General features: G+C 48.7%; 1 protein-coding gene across 4 annotated transcripts in view; it reads right to left on the reverse strand.

The window, feature by feature from the left end:
• Positions 1-666: 666 nt before the first annotated feature.
• MTOR (mechanistic target of rapamycin kinase) overlaps positions 667-18,310 on the reverse strand; it is a 183,137-nt gene continuing 165,493 nt past the window's right edge. For all 4 annotated transcript variants that reach the window (XM_083163434.1, XM_083163435.1, XM_083163436.1 and 1 more), the window contains exons 56-59: positions 3,408-3,488; positions 2,793-2,873; positions 1,069-1,174; positions 667-994 (exon numbers count right to left, since the gene is read on the reverse strand). In XM_083163434.1, the coding sequence (XP_083019560.1) occupies positions 979-994; positions 1,069-1,174; positions 2,793-2,873; positions 3,408-3,488 (284 nt within the window). In that variant the 3' untranslated portion in view covers positions 667-978. The remainder of the gene's footprint in view (positions 995-1,068; positions 1,175-2,792; positions 2,874-3,407; positions 3,489-18,310) is intronic.

Here is an 18,310-nt window from a genome sequence, read left to right on the forward strand (position 1 = left end):
CCCCTGATATATGTGACAGTCTCTATCATGTCCCCAGTGTCAGCGCATGTCCCCGTGTCCTAATACTTCTCTCCCTGTGATGTCTCCTGTACCTGGTAATACCCCTGATATATGTGACAGTCTCTATCATGTCCCCAGTGTCACCGCATGTCCCTGTGTCCTAATACTTCTCTCCCTGTGATGTCTCCTGTACCTGGTAATACCCCTGATATATGTGACAGTCTCCATCATGTCCCCAGTGTCAGCGCATGTCCCCGTGTCCTAATACTTCTCTCCCTGTGATGTCACCTGTACCTGGTAATACCCCTGATATATGTGACAGTCTCTATCATGTCCCCAGTGTCAGCGCATGTCCCTGTGTCCTAATACTTCTCTCCCTGTGATGTCACCTCCTGTACCTGGTAATACCCCTGATATATGTGACAGTCTCTATCATGTCCCCAGTGTCAGCGCATGTCCCCGTGTCCTAATACTTCTCTCCCTGTGATGTCTCCTGTACCTGGTGATACCCCAGGTAATACACCTGCAGCCAGAGAGGCTTAAGGATAAATGTTATACACATTTCCACGGACATGTGCAATGCTAACACTTCATAAAATATTCCCATTATATAGACAGACAACAGACAGACAGACAGAGCATAAACTCGCACGGAAACACTTTGCATCATGTTCATTTTGTTTATCAGCAATCAGAATTGTTCCCAGCCACATAATGCGTCCCCATCTAATTCATTGCTTGGAGTCTCCAGCTTGCAGACCCACGGACAATCATTACACAGCCAGTTTGCACACACGTTGTAGTCCTGCCACTACGGAGCCTGATCGGCGCGGCACAGTACATTCTCTATATACACAATCCTTCCCGTAGAGAAACACAGAGCTTGCATTCTATAACAGATGGCGTAATTCCTCCTACACGTCTGGATCTCCGGTACAGCCAGCAGTCCCAACCGTCCAGTGGGAGTCTCCACGGTCCCTACCAGAAAGGACACCTACAAGGAAGATGACAGTAAGACTGAAAGTTTCCTAAATGTCTTTATACCCCGGCCCCTTAGGTAACCCTTACCATCCAATGTAACACTGACAAAGGTTCTCATGTGATGTGGCTTGTTTTATTAGCAGCTCCACTTGTGTGGCCACGTCTAGAGTATCTTCATGTGAAAAGTCTCGGCCTGAGAAGACAGAATGTTATTAAGGACACTAATGCCTGGGCATAATCATACTTCTGTGACCAGACCACATACCCATGGCCTCTGTGCAGCGGCGTAACTAGGGGGGTGGTTGTGTTTCTGTGTGTGTGTGTTTGTATGTATGTGTGTGTGTGTGTGTGTTACCTCTGGCCGGCGTGGCCGCATCCGTCTGCGCCGGGTCCGGGGCGGCTCTCCCGTTACTGCTGCTAATGAAAAAGTGACACTTGGAAAATGGCTGCCCTTATACTGCAGACGAAAAACTGTCTGCGGTATGGGGGCAGCCATTTTCCAAGTGTCACCTTTTTGTATTAGAACAGCGCTGCGGCTGCCGGGACTCGGGAGAGCTGGGACCCGGTGCACTGCAAATAAAACCACCGGCGCCGCGGCAGAAGGCAAACAGTGAGTAACTATCGTCCCGCAGCCCACCCCCGGTGCCCACATACCCTCAGCGCCTCCCCGCCACCGCGGGGGCTGCGGGACGATAGTTACGCCACTGCCTCTGTGCTAGGTTCATTTTCCTGACTATATAGAGGGAGAGGAAGGAAGGGGCAGGGGAAGGAAGGGGGAGGGGAAGGGAAGGAAGGGGGAGGGGAAGGGAAGGAAGGGGGAGGGGAAGGGAAGGGAAGGAAGGGGGAGGGGAAGGGAAGGAAGGGGGAGGGGAAGGGAAGGAAGGGGAAGGGAAGGGAAGGAAGGGGGAGGGGAAGGGAAGGGAAGGAAGGGGGAGGGGAAGGGAAGGGAAGGAAGGGGGAGGGGAAGGGAAGGGAAGGAAGGGGGAGGAGAAGGGAAGGGAAGGAAGGGGGAGGGGAAGGGAAGGAAGGGGGAGGGGAAGAGAAGGAAGGGGGAGGGGAAGGGAAGGAAGGGGGAGGGGAAGGGAAGGAAGGGGGAGGGGAAGGGAAGGAAGGGGGAGGGGAAGGGAAGGAAGGGGGAGGGGAAGGGGGAGGGGAAGGAAGGGGGACGGGAAGGAAGGGGAGGGAGAAGGGGGACGGGAAGGAAGGGGGAGGGAGAAGGGGTACAGGAAGGAAGGGGGAGGGAGAAGGGGGACGGGAAGGAAGGAGGAGGGAGAAGGAGGAGGGAGAAGGGGGAGGGAGAAGGGGGACGGGAAGGGAGAGGGGGAGGGAGAGGGGGAGGGAGAGGGGGAGGGAGAAGGGGGGCGGGGAGGGAGAAGGGGGGTGGGAAGGGAGACGGGAAGGGAGAGGGGGAGGGAGAGGGGGAGGGAGAGGGGGAGGGAGAGGGAGAGGGGGAGGGGGAGGGAGAGGGGGAGGGAGAGGGGGAGGGAGAGGGGGACGGGGAGGGGGAGGGAGAGGGGGAGGGAGATTCCACTCATGGGAGGGGGTGCGACGGAGAGACAGAGGGAGGTAGAGTGAATGATGCGCTTATTGTGCAAGACGGCAATGTCTCAGATGGCTTTTTCCAATATGTTACAAACAGCTTCTGTGTGTGTGTGTGTGTGTGTGTTGGGTGTTGTCATACACACCCTACACCCTCACCAGCGACCCCCTTCGGAAGATAAATAATTACAGGATAAATACATTATTTGGAAACTTCCACTTGCTTAATGTGTCCTCCTGGGGGCGCTGCACAGAGAGTAGCCACCATTTACCTGTGAGTTTATCTCGCACCCGGTTAATGATCTGTATAGCTTTCTTATTCAGAGCTTCCGGCTGAACCAAACCATCACCGACTGCAAGGAAGAGGAAACATGTTATACCGCAGGGAACCCTAACCCGCGCCACCCGCAGGGAACCCCAATCAGCGCCATCTGCAGGGAACCCTAATCCACGCCACCCACAGGGAACCCCAATCAGCGCCATCTGCAGGGAACCCCAATCAGCGCCATCTGCAGGGAACCCTAATCCGCGCCACCCGCAGGGAACCCCAATCAGCGCCATCTGCAGGGAACCCCAATCAGCGCCATCTGCAGGGAACCCCAATCAGCGCCATCTGCAGGGATCACTAATCCACGCCACCCACAGGGAACCCCAATCAGCACCATCTGCAGGGAACCACCTACCTATGCCTGCAGTACTCACCTCTTCCTTGTGTTTAAAGGGATCTATCTATTTAGAAATTCAGCTCTAGCAATGGGGCCCCGACACATCTTGTGGGCCCTGAATAACGGTCAGTCTCAGTGCACACACCCAGGAACTGACATTCCAGTCATTATATATCTCTGTAGATTCCATAACAGACATTTGCGGGCGCGCTGTGCACTTACTGTATGTATGGATAGATTCCGGTACGGTGCTCCCCGGCTTCTTATGCGCAGTCTCCCCGAGCTCCACCGTCTCCAGCATTTCTGAGGAGAGCAAAGATATACCAGCTAAGTACAAAGGATACTGTACGGTTTAGAGAGTGTCTGGCATGCACTACCAGGGAACCTAGTTACTGAGAACACGCTGAGGGCTAAAACAGTCTTTATTATTTATTACCAGTTATTTAAATATCGCACACATATTCCGCAGCGCTGTACAGAGACTATTATTACCAGTTATTATATAGCGCACACATATTCCGCAGCGCTGTACAGAGAATATATATTATTACCAGTTATTATATAGCGCACACATATTCCGCAGCATTGTACAGAGAATATTATTACCAGTTATTATATATCGCACACATATTCCGCAGCGCTGTACAGAGACTATTATTACCAGTTATTATATAGCGCACACATATTCCGCAGCGCTGTACAGAGAATATATATTATTACCAGTTATTATATAGCGCACACATATTCCGCAGCATTGTACAGAGAATATTATTACCAGTTATTATATATCGCACACATATTCCGCAGCGCTGTACAGAGACTATTATTACCAGTTATTATATAGCACACACATATTCCGCAGCGCTGTACAGAGACTATAATTACCAGTTATTTATATATCGCACACATATTCCACAGCGCTGTACAGAGACTATTATTACCAGTTATTATATATCGCACACATATTCCGCAGCGCTGTACAGAGACTATTATTACCAGTTATTATATAGCACACACATATTCCGCAGCGCTGTACAGAGACTATAATTACCAGTTATTTATATATCGCACACATATTCCACAGCGCTGTACAGAGACTGTTATTACCAGTTATTATATAGCGCAAACATATTCCGCAGCGCTGTACAGAGACTATTATTACCAGTTATTTATATATCGCACACATATTCCGCAGCGCTGTACAGAGAATATTATTACCAGTTATTATATAGCGCACACATATTCCGCAGCGCTGTACAGAGACTATTATTACCAGTTATTATATAGCGCACACATATTCCACAGCGCTGTACAGAGACTGTTATTACCAGTTATTATATAGCGCACACATATGTTGCAGCGCTGTACAGAGAATATTATTACCAGTTATTATATAGCGCACACATATTCCACAGCGCTGTACAGAGATTATTATTACCAGTTATTATATAGCGCACACATATTCCGCAGCGCTGTACAGAGACTATTATTACCAGTTATTATATAGCGCACACATATTCCACAGCGCTGTACAGAGACTGTTATTACCAGTTATTATATAGCGCACACATATTCCACAGCGCTGTACAGAGAATATTATTACCAGTTATTATATAGCGCACACATATTCCACAGCGCTGTACAGAGATTATTACCAGTTATGTATATAGCGCACACATATTCCACAGCGCTGTACAGAGAATATTATTACCAGTTATTATATAGCGCACACATATTCCGCAGCGCTGTACAGAGACTATTATTACCAGTTATTTATATAGCGCACACATATTCCGAAGCACTGTACAGAGACTATTATTACCAGTTATTATATAGCGCACACATATTCCGCAGCGCTGAACAGAGAATATTACCACCATTTATATAGCACACACATATTCGGCAGCCCTGTACAGAGATTATCACCAGTTATTTATATAGCGCACACATATTCCGCAGCGCTGTACAGAGAATATTATTACCAGGTATTATATAGCGCACACATATTCCGCAGCGCTGTACAGAGACTATTATTACCAGTTATTTATATAGCGCACACATATTCCACAGCGCTGTACAGAGACTATTATTACCAGTTATTTATATAGCGCACACATATTCCGCAGCACTGTACAGAGACTATTATTACCAGTTATTTATATAGCGCACACATATTCCGCAACGCTGTACAGAGACTATTATTACCAGTTATTATATAGCGCACACATATTCCGCAGCGCCGTACAGAGAATATTATTACCAGTTATTATATAGTGCACACATATTCCGCAGCGCTGTACAGAGACTATTATTACCAGTTATTATATAGCGCACACATATTCCACAGCGCTGTTCAGAGAATAATATTAGGTACTTGTGCTATTCCATCCTTGCACACCCCCACTATCAAAGTCAGCCCGAAGCGTGGCGAGTGGACGCGGTACACATCCTCCTGATCTGTTCATACCCCCACTATCCACGTGGAGTTGATTTTATAAAGTGTGGCGAGCCCCGTGAGGGGACGCGGAATACACGCCAAGTAATCGGTGTCCCCTCGCAGGACTCGCTGTGCTCACCACGCTTTGGGATTGTTTTCCGCGTCCGCTCGCCACGCTTTATAAAATCAACTCCACGCCGACGTGGATAGTGGGGGTGTGAACAGGTCGGGAGGACGCGTACCACGTCCGCTCCCCACGCTTCGGGCTAACTTGGATAGTGGGGATGTGCAAGGATGGAAGAGCATGCAAATCAGCAGAAAATAGAGGAAAATCAGCCGCTAAATCGCATCCGATATTTGCATGCGATTTGCGGCAGATTTCGCGGGTGCCGTGATAATACACAAGTACCCCTCTGCTTTGTCCTTCTCATCAATTATTCCGCCTACCTCACTTTTTAGGGGTCCTATATTTTAAGGTTTGTTGTTACTTGTACCATTGATATAGCTAAAAAAATTATTTTAGGATTTGTCTTGCTTTCCATTAAAGCAGTTCTGCTTGCCTTTTTGTATGTTTTGTTACATTTCTTGTTTAAGCGGAAGTTCTCCTCCTTCCCGTCAGACTTACACAATTTGAATTCTGCCTCTTTTCACTATCGTCCCTTACCTTCTTATTCAGCCACGTTGTGTTAAGGTGCCCATACATGGCCCATACACCGTTTAACGGATCCGTTCGGGACTTATATAGTACACATCACATCGCATTGCATGCCTTGTGCATGCAGTGTGCATGCGATGCGATGACTTTATGTACCGTACGATGAGATGCGTGGGAGCGCGCATCTCATAGTACAGAACGGACAGTCTATGGGCAGCTTTACACTTACTTCCCTTACCTTCTTATTCAGCCACGTTGGGTTACACTTCCTTCCCTTACCTTCTTATTCAGCCATGTTGGGTTACACTTACTTCCCTTACCTTCTTATTCAGCCACGTTGGGTTACACTAACTCCCCTTACCTTCTTATTCAGCCACGTTGGGTTACACTAACTCCCCTTACCTTCTTATTCAGCCACGTTGGGTTACACGAACTCCCCTTACCTTCTTATTCAGCCACGTTGGGTTACACTAACTTCCCTTACCTTGTTATTCAGCCACGTTGGGTTACACTTCCTTCCCTTACCTTCTTATTCAGCCACGTTGGGTTACACTAACTCCCCTTACCTTCTTATTCAGCCACGTTGGGTTACACTAACTCCCCTTACCTTCTTATTCAGCCACGTTGGGTTACACTAACTTCCCTTACCTTGTTATTCAGCCACGTTGGGTTACACTTCCTTCCCTTACCTTGTTATTCAGCCACGTTGGGTTACACTAACTTCCCTTACCTTGTTATTCAGCCACGTTGGGTTACACTTACTTCCCTTACCTTGTTATTCAGCCACGTTGGGTTACACTAACTTCCCTTACCTTCTTATTCAGCCACGTTGGGTTACACTTACTTCCCTTACCTTCTTATTCAGCCACATTGGGTTACACTAACTTCCCTTACCTTGTTATTCAGCCACGTTGGGTTACACTTCCTTCCCTTACCTTGTTATTCAGCCACGTTGGGTTACACTTCCTTCCCTTACCTTTTTATTCAGCCACGTTGGGTTACACTAACTCCCCTTACCTTCTTATTCAGCCACGTTGGGTGACACTAACTTCCCTTACCTTCTTATTCAGCCACGTTGGGTGACACTAACTTCCCTTACCTTGTTATTCAGCCACGTTGGGTGACACTTCCTTCCCTTACCTTGTTATTCAGCCACGTTGGGTTACACTAACTTCCCTTACCTTGTTATTCAGCCACGTTGGGTTACACTAACTTCCCTTACCTTGTTATTCAGCCACGTTAGGTTACACTTTTCTATATATTAAATAATTATTCTTTGTCTCACTAAGTATATACATACGGCAGTTCTATTTAAATGTGCACTATCATATAGTGATCTTAGTAATTACTATATAAGTCTTTTTATATATACCTTTGTACATATTGTCCATATAGTTTATATGTCTATGCAAATTACTGGTGCTTTGCAGTACGAGCAAATGTGTAAATATGCTGCTGGAAAGTGATGAGCTTACACGTATGGTAACAAATTTGGTCAGAGTAATGGCTATGTAAGTGGATACATCCAGTGGCATAACTATAAATGTAGCTCCACTCTGCTAAAAAGCTTGTACCCCCCAACCCACACCCATGGCAACAGGAAAATAAATGCACTATATACCAAGTTACAAGTCCAGAAGGGAAGCTATATAATACATAAGTGCCTCAGAGGGTTATGTGTGTGGTATATAAATATGATAGGCTTGCCTGAAGAGGTGAGTTTTCAGGGAACACTTGAAAGTTTGGAGGCTAGTGGAGAGTCTTATTGTGCGTGGAAGGGCATTCCATAGGATGGGAGCAGCCCAATGAAAGTCCTGTAATAGTGAATGGGAGCTAGTGATCCGTGCAGAAGAGAGACGCAGATCTTGTGCAGAGCGGAGTGGTCGAGATGGCAGATATTTTGTGATAAGTAAGGAGATATAAGCTGGTGCAGTATGGTTAATAGCTTTATATGCGAGTAGAAGTGTTTTGTATTGAATACGGTAAGATACAGGCAACCAATGGATGGACTGGCAGAGCGGATCAGCAGACGATGAGCGTCTTGCAAGGAAGATCAGCCTAGCAGCAGCATTTAGTATGGATTGCAGTGGTGAGAGTCTGTTCTTGGGAAGACCGGTTAGGAGACTATTGCAATAATCAATGCGGGATATAATGAGTGCATGGATAAGAGATTCAGTAGTGTCTTGTGTGATATACGGTCGTATTCTGGATATGTTTTTTAGATGCATGTAACATGATTTGGAGACAGAGTGAATGTGGAAAACAAAGGACAGCAGAGTCGAAGATGACCCCTAGGCAACGAGCTTGTGGGGTAGGGTAGATTGTCGAGTTGTTAACAGTTATGAGATATCAGGATGGTAACTGTACTTGGCTGGTGGGAATATAAGGAATTCCGTTTTGGAAATATTGAGTTAGTGGCGAGAAGATATCCTGTATGAGATGGCAGAGAGGTATTCAGAGACTCGGCCCAAGACCAGTGGTGACAACTCTGAGGTTGATAGATAGATTTGAGTATCATCCGCATACAAGCTGATTAGTTTGCCAAGAGATGAGGTATAGATTGAGGAAAGCAGAGGACCTTAAGGGCCCCACATACAGCACGATATTCAGGCATTTTCTGAGCGATTCTAACAAATCGCTCAGAAAATGCATGTAAATCGCTGTGTATATAGCCCACACAGCGATTTACATGCGCGCACCCGCCGTTCTGAATCTGTCATAGATTCAGAACGGACGGGCTGTTCAATTCAGAGCAGTCGCTCAGAAAGCTCCTGCTCATCTTCCGCATGTGTGGCTGTGGGCAGATGAGCAGGGCGAGCGACTGCGGATGCCGCAGAACCCGCCGCCGCCGCCACCCCTGCCGCCGCCACCGCCACCCCTGACCCCCCACCAGCAGTAGCACCCATCGCCACCCCCACCTCACCTCTCCTCTCGGCGGCGGCATCGGGAGGAAATGTTAAAAAAAAATTTAAAAAAATTAAAATTTCAAAATGGCCGCGGCCAGCAAATCACGGCTCGCCGTGTCATTGCCCCGCCCCCTCGAGCTGGCTATATTAGCCAGCTCGAGACAGGGTAGGGGCAGTCAGTCCGACGGCGGAGGAGGAGAGAAGAGCTCCCGAAGTCCTGGGAGGCGCAGCCAATGCAAAAGAGCTTAAAAGGCCGCCGCCCCCAGGTGAAGAACACAGATGAAGAGGCAGAAGCCCTGGGAGGCGGCAGCCATGCAAAAGAGCTTAGGGGGCCGCTGCCCCCAGGTGAAGACACCGCAGAAGCCCTGGGGGGGGGGGGGGGGGGCAGGAGCCCCCCTGGGTGAAGACCAGATGCAGTTAATAAAATACTAAAACATCTGTGTTTTGTTTTATTTTAATATTTCCTTTACAGGGGGGCTATAGGTACCGACTGGCCTTTAATGCCCCACATGCTGGTACCTGTGGTTCTCCCAGGTGCCAGCATGTGGGGCAGGCTTGCTGGGACCTGTAGTCCTACTGTAAAAGACAATATTAGCCACCATGATTACATTTGGGGGGGGGGGCAATATTAGGGGGAGGTGAAAGAATACTTATTAAAGAAGACATTAGTTATGTGCTAGATGTGTTCAGTAATAATAACATTTTTGTGATCAAGTGCAGTGTTTACTTCACTTTCTGTGACAGATTTGAAATCTCCCGTGCTGAATCTCCCAATTTGAATCTCTGACACAAATCTCTCTGTATGTGGCTCATTGTCTGAAATGAGCCACAAGAGTGAAATCTCTTGTGCTGAATCTCCCGTTATGTATCTCTGGCACACATCTCTGCGTATGTAGGGCCCTTAAGACTGTGTGGAAGAGAGAGTCAGAGAAGCAAACAGTGAAAGAGCAATCAGATAGGTAAGATAAGAACCAGGAGAGGGCTGTATCATTAACACCTAGGGAGTGTAGTGTAAATTGAGTAAATATCAGTTTGGTAGCAGGTAAAGGTAATCCCTTGGTATGAATGGATGATATTATAGGATTGACGTATTTTTCCGCTGCGAGGAAGCTGCTGAGACCATAAGGAGGATAGAATGGGTAGGGTTAATGGGTTGACACAACACAAGCAGTGATGTGCTGCACACACACAGGCCATGGAGGGGTATAGTGCTACATGAGTCTACCCATTACATCCCTGTAGTGTTAGTACATAGGGCAGGTGTCACTGGTGATTACAGGAGAAGTGATGCTACATATAACACAAGCAGTGATGTGCTGCACACAAAGGCCATGGAGGGGTATAGTGCTACAGGAGTCCCCCCATTACATCCCTGTAGTGTTAGTACATAGGGCAGGTGTCACTGGTGGGAACAGAAGTGATGCTATATATAACACAAGCAGTGATGTGCTGCACACACAGGCCATGGAGGGGTATAGTGCTACAGGAGCCCCCCCATTACATCCCTGTAGTGTTAGTACATAGGGAAGGTGTCACTGGTGGTTACAGGAGAAGTGATGTTATATATAACACAAGCAGTGATGTGCTGCACACACACAGGCCATGGAGGGGTATAGTGCTACAGGAGCCCCCCATTACACCCCTGTAGTGTTAGTACATAGGGAAGGTGTCACTGGTGGTTACAGGAGAAGTGATGTTATATATAACACAAGCAGTGATGTGCTGCACACACACAGGCCATGGAGGGGTATAGTGCTACAGGAGTCCCCCCATTACATCCCTGTAGTGTTAGTACATAGGGCAGGTGTCACTGGTGGTTACAGGAGAAGTGATGTTATATATAACAGTGATGTGCTGCACACACAGTCCATGGAGGGATATAGTGCTACAGGAGCCCCCCATTACACCCCTGTAGTGTTAGTACATAGGGAAGGTGTCACTGATGGGAACAGAAGTGATGCTATATATAACACAAGCAGTGATGTGCTGCACACACAGGCCATGGAGGGGTATAGTGCTACAGGAGTCCCCCCATTACATCCCTGTAGTGTTAGTACATAGGGAAGGTGTCACTGATGGGAACAGAAGTGATGCTATATATAACACAAGCAGTGATGTGCTGCACACACAGTCCATGGAGGGATATAGTGCTACAGGAGCCCCCCATTACACCCCTGTAGTGTTAGTACATAGGGAAGGTGTCACTGATGGGAACAGAAGTGATGCTATATATAACACAAGCAGTGATGTGCTGCACACACAGGCCATGGAGGGGTATAGTGCTACAGGAGTCCCCCCATTACATCCCTGTAGTGTTAGTACATAGGGCAGGTGTCACTGGTGGGGACAGAAGTGATGCTATATATAACACAAGCAGTGATGTGCTGCACACACAGGCCATGGAGGGGTATAGTGCTACAGGAGCCCCCCCATTACATCCCTGTAGTGTTAGTACATAGGGAAGGTGTCACTGGTGGTTACAGGAGAAGTGATGTTATATATAACACAAGCAGTGATGTGCTGCACACACACAGGCCATGGAGGGGTATAGTGCTACAGGAATCCCCCCATTACATCCCTGTAGTGTTAGTACATAGGGCAGGTGTCACTGGTGGGAACAGAAGTGATGCTATATATAACACAAGCAGTGATGTGCTGCACACACAGGCCATGGAGGGGTATAGTGCTACAGGAGTCCCCCCATTACATCCCTGCAGTGTTAGTACATAGGGCAGGTGTCACTGGTGGTTACAGGAGAAGTGATGTTATATATAACACAAGCAGTGATGTGCTGCACACACACAGGCCATGGAGGGGTATAGTGCTACAGGAGTCCCCCCATTACATCCCTGTAGTGTTAGTACACAGGGCAGGTGTCACTGGCGGGAACAGAAGTGATGCTATATATAACACAAGCAGTGATGTGCTGCACACACAGGCCATGGAGGGGTATAGTGCTACAGGAATCCCCCCATTACATCCCTGTAGTGTTAGTACATAGGGCAGGTGTCACTGGTGGGGACAGGAGAAGTGATGCTACATATAACACAAGCAGTGATGTGCTGCACACACAGGCCATGGAGGGGTATAGTGCTACAGGAGTCCCCCCATTACATCCCTGTAGTGTTAGTACATAGGGCAGGTGTCACTGGTGGGGACAGGAGAAGTGATGCTATATATAACACAAGCAGTGATGTGCTGCACACACAGGCCATGGAGGGGTAAGTACACTGCAGGAACAGAAGCTCGGCCAGTCCACTCTGCAGTGATGGAGGAATGATTCTCATGCCTGAAAGGTACTCCCACACTGCCTGGGGTAACGCAGTACACACACACACACACACACACACACACACACACACACACACACACACACAGACACAGACACAGGTATTCTCACACTGCCTGGGGTAATGCAGTTTCCACACATGCACTCCCACACTGCCAGGGGTAATGCCGTATACACACACAGGTACTCCCACACTGCCCGGAATAATACAGTATACACACACAGAGGTGCGGGAGGACCTGTGTGTACTGTATTACACTAGGCAGTGTGGGAGGACCTGTGTGTGTACTGTATTACACCAGGCAGTGTGGGAGAACCTGTGTGTGTGTGTGTACTGTATTACCCCAGGCAGTGTGGGAGGACCTGTGTGTGTACTGTATTACACCAGGCAGTGTGGGAGAACCTGTGTGTGTGTACTGTATTACCCCAGGCAGTGTGGGAGTACCTGTGTGTGTGTACTGTATTACCCCAGGCAGTGTGGGAGAACCTGTGTGTGTGTGTACTGCATTACCACAGGCAGTGTGGGAGGACCTGTGTGTGTGTACTGCATTACACCAGGCAGTGTGGGAGAACCTGTGTGTGTGTGTACTGCATTACCACAGGCAGTGTGGGAGGACCTGTGTGTGTGTACTGTATTACACCAGGCAGTGTGGGAGAACCGGTGTGTGTGGTGTGTACTGTATTACCCCAGGCAGTGTGGGAATACCTGTGTGTGTGTACTGTATTACCCCAGGCAGTGTGGGAGTACCTGTGTGTGTGTACTGTATTACCCCAGGCAGTGTGGGAGTACCTGTGTGTGTGTACTGTATTACCCCAGGCAGTGTGGGAGGACCTGTGTGTGTACTGTATTACACCAGGCAGTGTGGGAGGACCTGTGTGTGTGTACTGTATTACCCCAGGCAGTGTGGGAGTACCTGTGTGTGTACTGTATTACCCCAGGCAGTGTGGGAGTACCTGTGTGTGTGTACTGTATTACCCCAGGCAGTGTGGGAGTACCTGTGTGTGTGTACTGTATTACCCCAGGCAGTGTGGGAGGACCTGTGTGTGTGTACTGTATTACCCCAGGCAGTGTGGGAGGACCTGTGTGTGTGTACTGTATTACCCCAGGCAGTGTGGGAGGTCCTGTGTGTGTGTACTGTATTACCCCAGGCAGTGTGGGAGGACCTGTGTGTGTGTACTGTGTTACCCCAGGCAGTGTGGGAGGACCTGTGTGTGTGTACTGTATTACTCCAGGCAGTGTGGGAGGACCTGTGTGTGTACTGTATTACCCCAGGCAGTGTGGGAGGACCTGTGTGTGTGTACTGTATTACCCCAGGCAGTGTGGGAGTACCTGTGTGTGTGTGTACTGTGTTACCCCAGGCAGTGTGGGAGGACCTGTGTGTGTGTACTGTGTTACTCCAGGCAGTGTGGGAGGACCTGTGTGTGTGTACTGTGTTACCCCAGGCAGTGTGGGAGGACCTGTGTGTGTGTACTGTGTTACCCCAGGCAGTGTGGGAGGACCTGTGTGTATGTACTATATTACTCCAGGCAGTGTGGGAGGACCTGTGTGTGTGTACTGTATTACCCCAGGCAGTGTGGGAGGACCTGTGTGTGTACTGTATTACCCCAGGCAGTGTGGGAGTACCTGTGTGTGTGTACTGTATTACACCAGGCAGTGTGGGAGGACCTGTGTGTGTACTGTATTACACCAGGCAGTGTGGGAGGACCTGTGTGTGTACTGTATTACCCCAGGCAGTGTGGGTGGACCTGTGTGTGTGTACTGTATTACTCCAGGCAGTGTGGGAGGACCTGTGTGTGTGTACTGTGTTACCCCAGGCAGTGTGGGAGGACCTGTGTGTGTGTACTGTATTACACCAGGCAGTGTGGGAGGACCTGTGTGTGTGTACTGTGTTACCCCAGGCAGTGTGGGAGGACCTGTGGGTACTGCATTACCACAGGCAGTGTGGGAGGACCTGTGTGTGTGTACTGTATTACCCCAGGCAGTGTGGGAGTACCTGTGTGTGTGTACTGTATTACCCCAGGCAGTGTGGGAGGACCTGTGTGTGTGTAGTGTACTGTATTACCCCAGGCAGTGTGGGAGGACCTGTGTGTGTACTGTATTACCCCAGGCAGTGTGGGAGAACCTGTGTGTGTGTGTACTGCATTACCCCAGGCAGTGTGGGAGGACCTGTGTGTGTGTACTGTATTACCCCAGGCAGTGTGGGAGGACCTGTGTGTGTACTGTATTACCCCAGGCAGTGTGGGAGGACCTGTGTGTACTGCATTACCACAGGCAGTGTGGGAGGACCTGTGTGTGTGTACTGTATTACCCCAGGCAGTGTGGGAGTACCTGTGTGTGTGTACTGTATTACCCCAGGCAGTGTGGGAGGACCTGTGTGTGTACTGTATTACCCCAGGCAGTGTGGGAGAACCTGTGTGTGTGTGTACTGTATTACCCCAGGCAGTGTGGGAGGACCTGTGTGTGTGTACTGTATTACCCCAGGCAGTGTGGGAGGACCTGTGTGTGTACTGTATTACCCCAGGCAGTGTGGGAGTACCTGTGTGTGTGTACTGCATTACCCCTGTGTGTAGCCTGGAACTACACCATATGCAGGCAGACACAGGTTATTACCATGCGTACAGGCATCTGACCAATGAAGTAGGATATTAGCCGTTGTGGAAGCGTCACTCACCCACGGACTGTCCGGCCGAGTACGAGTCTGTCCGCGTACAAGATCGTTTGTTGCCTTTTAAATTGGCTGTAAAAAGATCATTATTGGATAGGGTGATAAGAGGCTTTTATGTAAGGAGTTGCCGTTATTCCCCTTATTCCAGGCATGGAGCGGGCTATATGTCAGCCATTATACAGAACGTTAGTACATGCAGATCACAGCAGGATTAGGCATCCTGCAACACAGGAAGGGGCTCATTCACATCCACTCCCTCCTGCTTGGTAAGGAAAAGCAGCACAATTCATATACGGTCATATACACGGTGTCACCACTGAGAGCAGACCGGGCATGATACCTGAACTAGCACATCAGCATGGCTCTCAGCCAATCAGAGAACGGCCAGTCATTTGACAGGTTTTTTAAAAATCTAATACCCGCCACTGCGCGTCCCGTCCCGCAGCGCTGCTGAATGATATCTGTGATCATCACACCGCCCGGCCAGGTCAGCACTCGCCGACGCCGCCAGCCAAGCGCTGCTCAGGGACCCGCTGCCCGTCACACTGCTCCCCCGGTTGTCTGCATGCATATGCCTGTCAGGTGGGCAGGCATATGCATACAGGGAGGTCGGACGTGATCGTACATGCTGACCGTCCGATCTCCCTGATCCGGTCCGATGCGCACCGGATCGGATCAGATATCACACACCTGCGATTTTGGGCTGATTTCACCCGGTTGTCGGCCCAAAGTGCCGAAATCGGATGAAATCATCCCAAAATCGCATAGTGTATGGGGGCCTTTAGATTATGGGAGAGGCAGACTGCAGCAGGGGGAGGGACAGAGAGGGTGTGGAGCAGGGTTAGGTTGCAGGAGGGGCAGAGGAGGAGGAGCAGGGTTAGGCTGCAGGAAAGAGGAAGGGCAAAGATGGGGAGGAGCAGGGTTAGGTTGCAGGAGGGACAGAGAGGAGGAGCAGGGTTAGGTTGCAGGAGGGACAGAGAGGAGGAGCAGGGTTAGGCTGCAGGAAACGGGAAGGGCAGAGAGGGGGAGGAGCAGGGTTAGGTTGCAGGAGGGGCAGAGGGGGAGGAGCAGGGTTAGGTTGCAGGAGGGGCAGAGGAGGGGGAGCAGGGTTAGGTTGCAGGAGGGGCAGAGGAGGAGGAGCAGGGATAGGCTGCAGGAAAGGGGAAGGGCAGAGGGGGAAGAGCAGGGTTAGGTTGCAGGAGGGACAGAGAGGAGGAGCAGGGTTAGGTTGCAGGAGGGACAGAGAGGAGGAGCAGGGTTAGGCTGCAGGAAAGGGGAAGGGCAGAGAGGAGGAGGAGCAGGGTTAGGTTGCAGGAGGGGCAGAGGGGGAGGAGCAGGGTTAGGTTGCAGGAGGAGCAGAGGAGGAGGAGCAGGGTGAGGTTGCAGGAGGGGCAGAGGAGGAGGAGCAGGGTTAGGCTGCAGGTAGGGGAAGGGCAGAGAGGGGGAGGAGCAGGGTTAGGTTGAGGGAAGGGCAGAGAGAGGGAGGAGCAGAGTTAGGTTGAAGGAAGGGCAGAGAGAGGGAGGAGCAGAGTTAGGTTGAAGGAAGGGCAGAGAGAGGGAGGAGCAGAGTTAGGTTGAAGGAAGGGCAGAGAGAGGGAGGAGCAGGGTTAGGTTACAGAAGGGGCAGACTGTGGGAAGGATGAGTTAGAGAAAGAGTTGGTTCCACTGGCGGGATGGTGACTACTACCAAACACTTAGTAAAGGCTCCTTCCTGCTAAGTAGTGTCTATCAGCGAGAGCAGCAATGTATAAATCACACATCATTCTACTTATTCCCTGCTGATAGTTGTAACAATATGGTAAGTGGGTCTAGGTAGGTAAGCATACACGCTGAAGTCATGGGTTCTATTCCCACCATGGCCCTAGCTGTGAGGAGTTTGTATATTCTCCGTGTGCTTGTGTGGTTTCCCTCCGATTTCAATCCACATTCTAAAAACATATCAGATAATTGGCTCCCCCCAAAATTATTAACCCTAGAATATGTGTGCGTGTACATGTGGTAGGGACAATAGATTGTAAGCTCCACTGGGGCAGGTACTGATGTGAGTATTCAACTATTCTCTGTACAGCGCTACGGAATATGTGTGCGCTATATAAATAACTGGTGATAATATTCTCTGTAGAGCGCTGTGGAATATGTGTGCGCTATATAATAACTGGTAATAATATTCTCTGTACAGCGCTGTGGAATATGTGTGCGCTATATAAATAACTGGTGATAATATTCTCTGTAGAGCACTGCGGAATATGTGTGCGCTATATAATAACTGGTAATAATATATATTCTCTGTACAGCGCTGTGGAATATGTGTGCGCTATATAATAACTGGTAATAACATATATTCTCTGTACAGTGCTGCGGAATATGTGTGCGCTATATAATAACTGGTAATAATATATATTCTCTGTACAGCGCTGCGGAATATGTGTGCTCTATATAATAACTGGTAATAATATTCTCTGTACAGCGCTGCGGAATATGTGTGCGCTATATAATAACTGGCAATAATATTCCCTGTACAGCGCTGTGGAATATGTGTGCGCTATATAATAACTGGTAATAATATTCTCTGTACAGCGCTGCAGAATATGTGTGCGCTATAAAATAACTGGTAATAATAGTCTCTGTACAGCGCTGTGGAATATGTGTGCGCTATATAATAACTGGTAATAATATTCTCTGTACAGCGCTGTGGAATATGTGTGAGCTATATAAATAACTGGTGATAATATTCTCTGTAGAGCACTGCGGAATATGTGTGCGCTATATAATAACTGGTAATAATATATATTCTCTGTACAGCGCTGTGGAATATGTGTGCGCTATATAATAACTGGTAATAATATTCTCTGTACAGCGCTGCGGAATATGTGTGCGCTATATAATAACTGGTAATAATAGTCTCTGTACAGCGCTGTGGAATATGTGTGCGCTATATAATAACTGGTAATAATATTCTCTGTACAGCGCTGTGGAATATGTGTGCGCTATATAAATAACTGGTGATAATATTCTCTGTAGAGCACTGCGGAATATGTGTGCGCTATATAATAACTGGTAATAATATATATTCTCTGTACAGCGCTGTGGAATATGTGTGCGCTATATAATAACTGGTAATAATATTCTCTGTACAGCGTTGCGGAATATGTGTGCGCTATATAATAACTGG

The sequence above is a fragment of the Crinia signifera genome, chromosome 19, assembly GCF_055691185.1.
Source record: "Crinia signifera chromosome 19, ASM5569118v1, whole genome shotgun sequence".
NCBI classification, from domain to species: domain Eukaryota; kingdom Metazoa; phylum Chordata; class Amphibia; order Anura; family Myobatrachidae; genus Crinia; species Crinia signifera.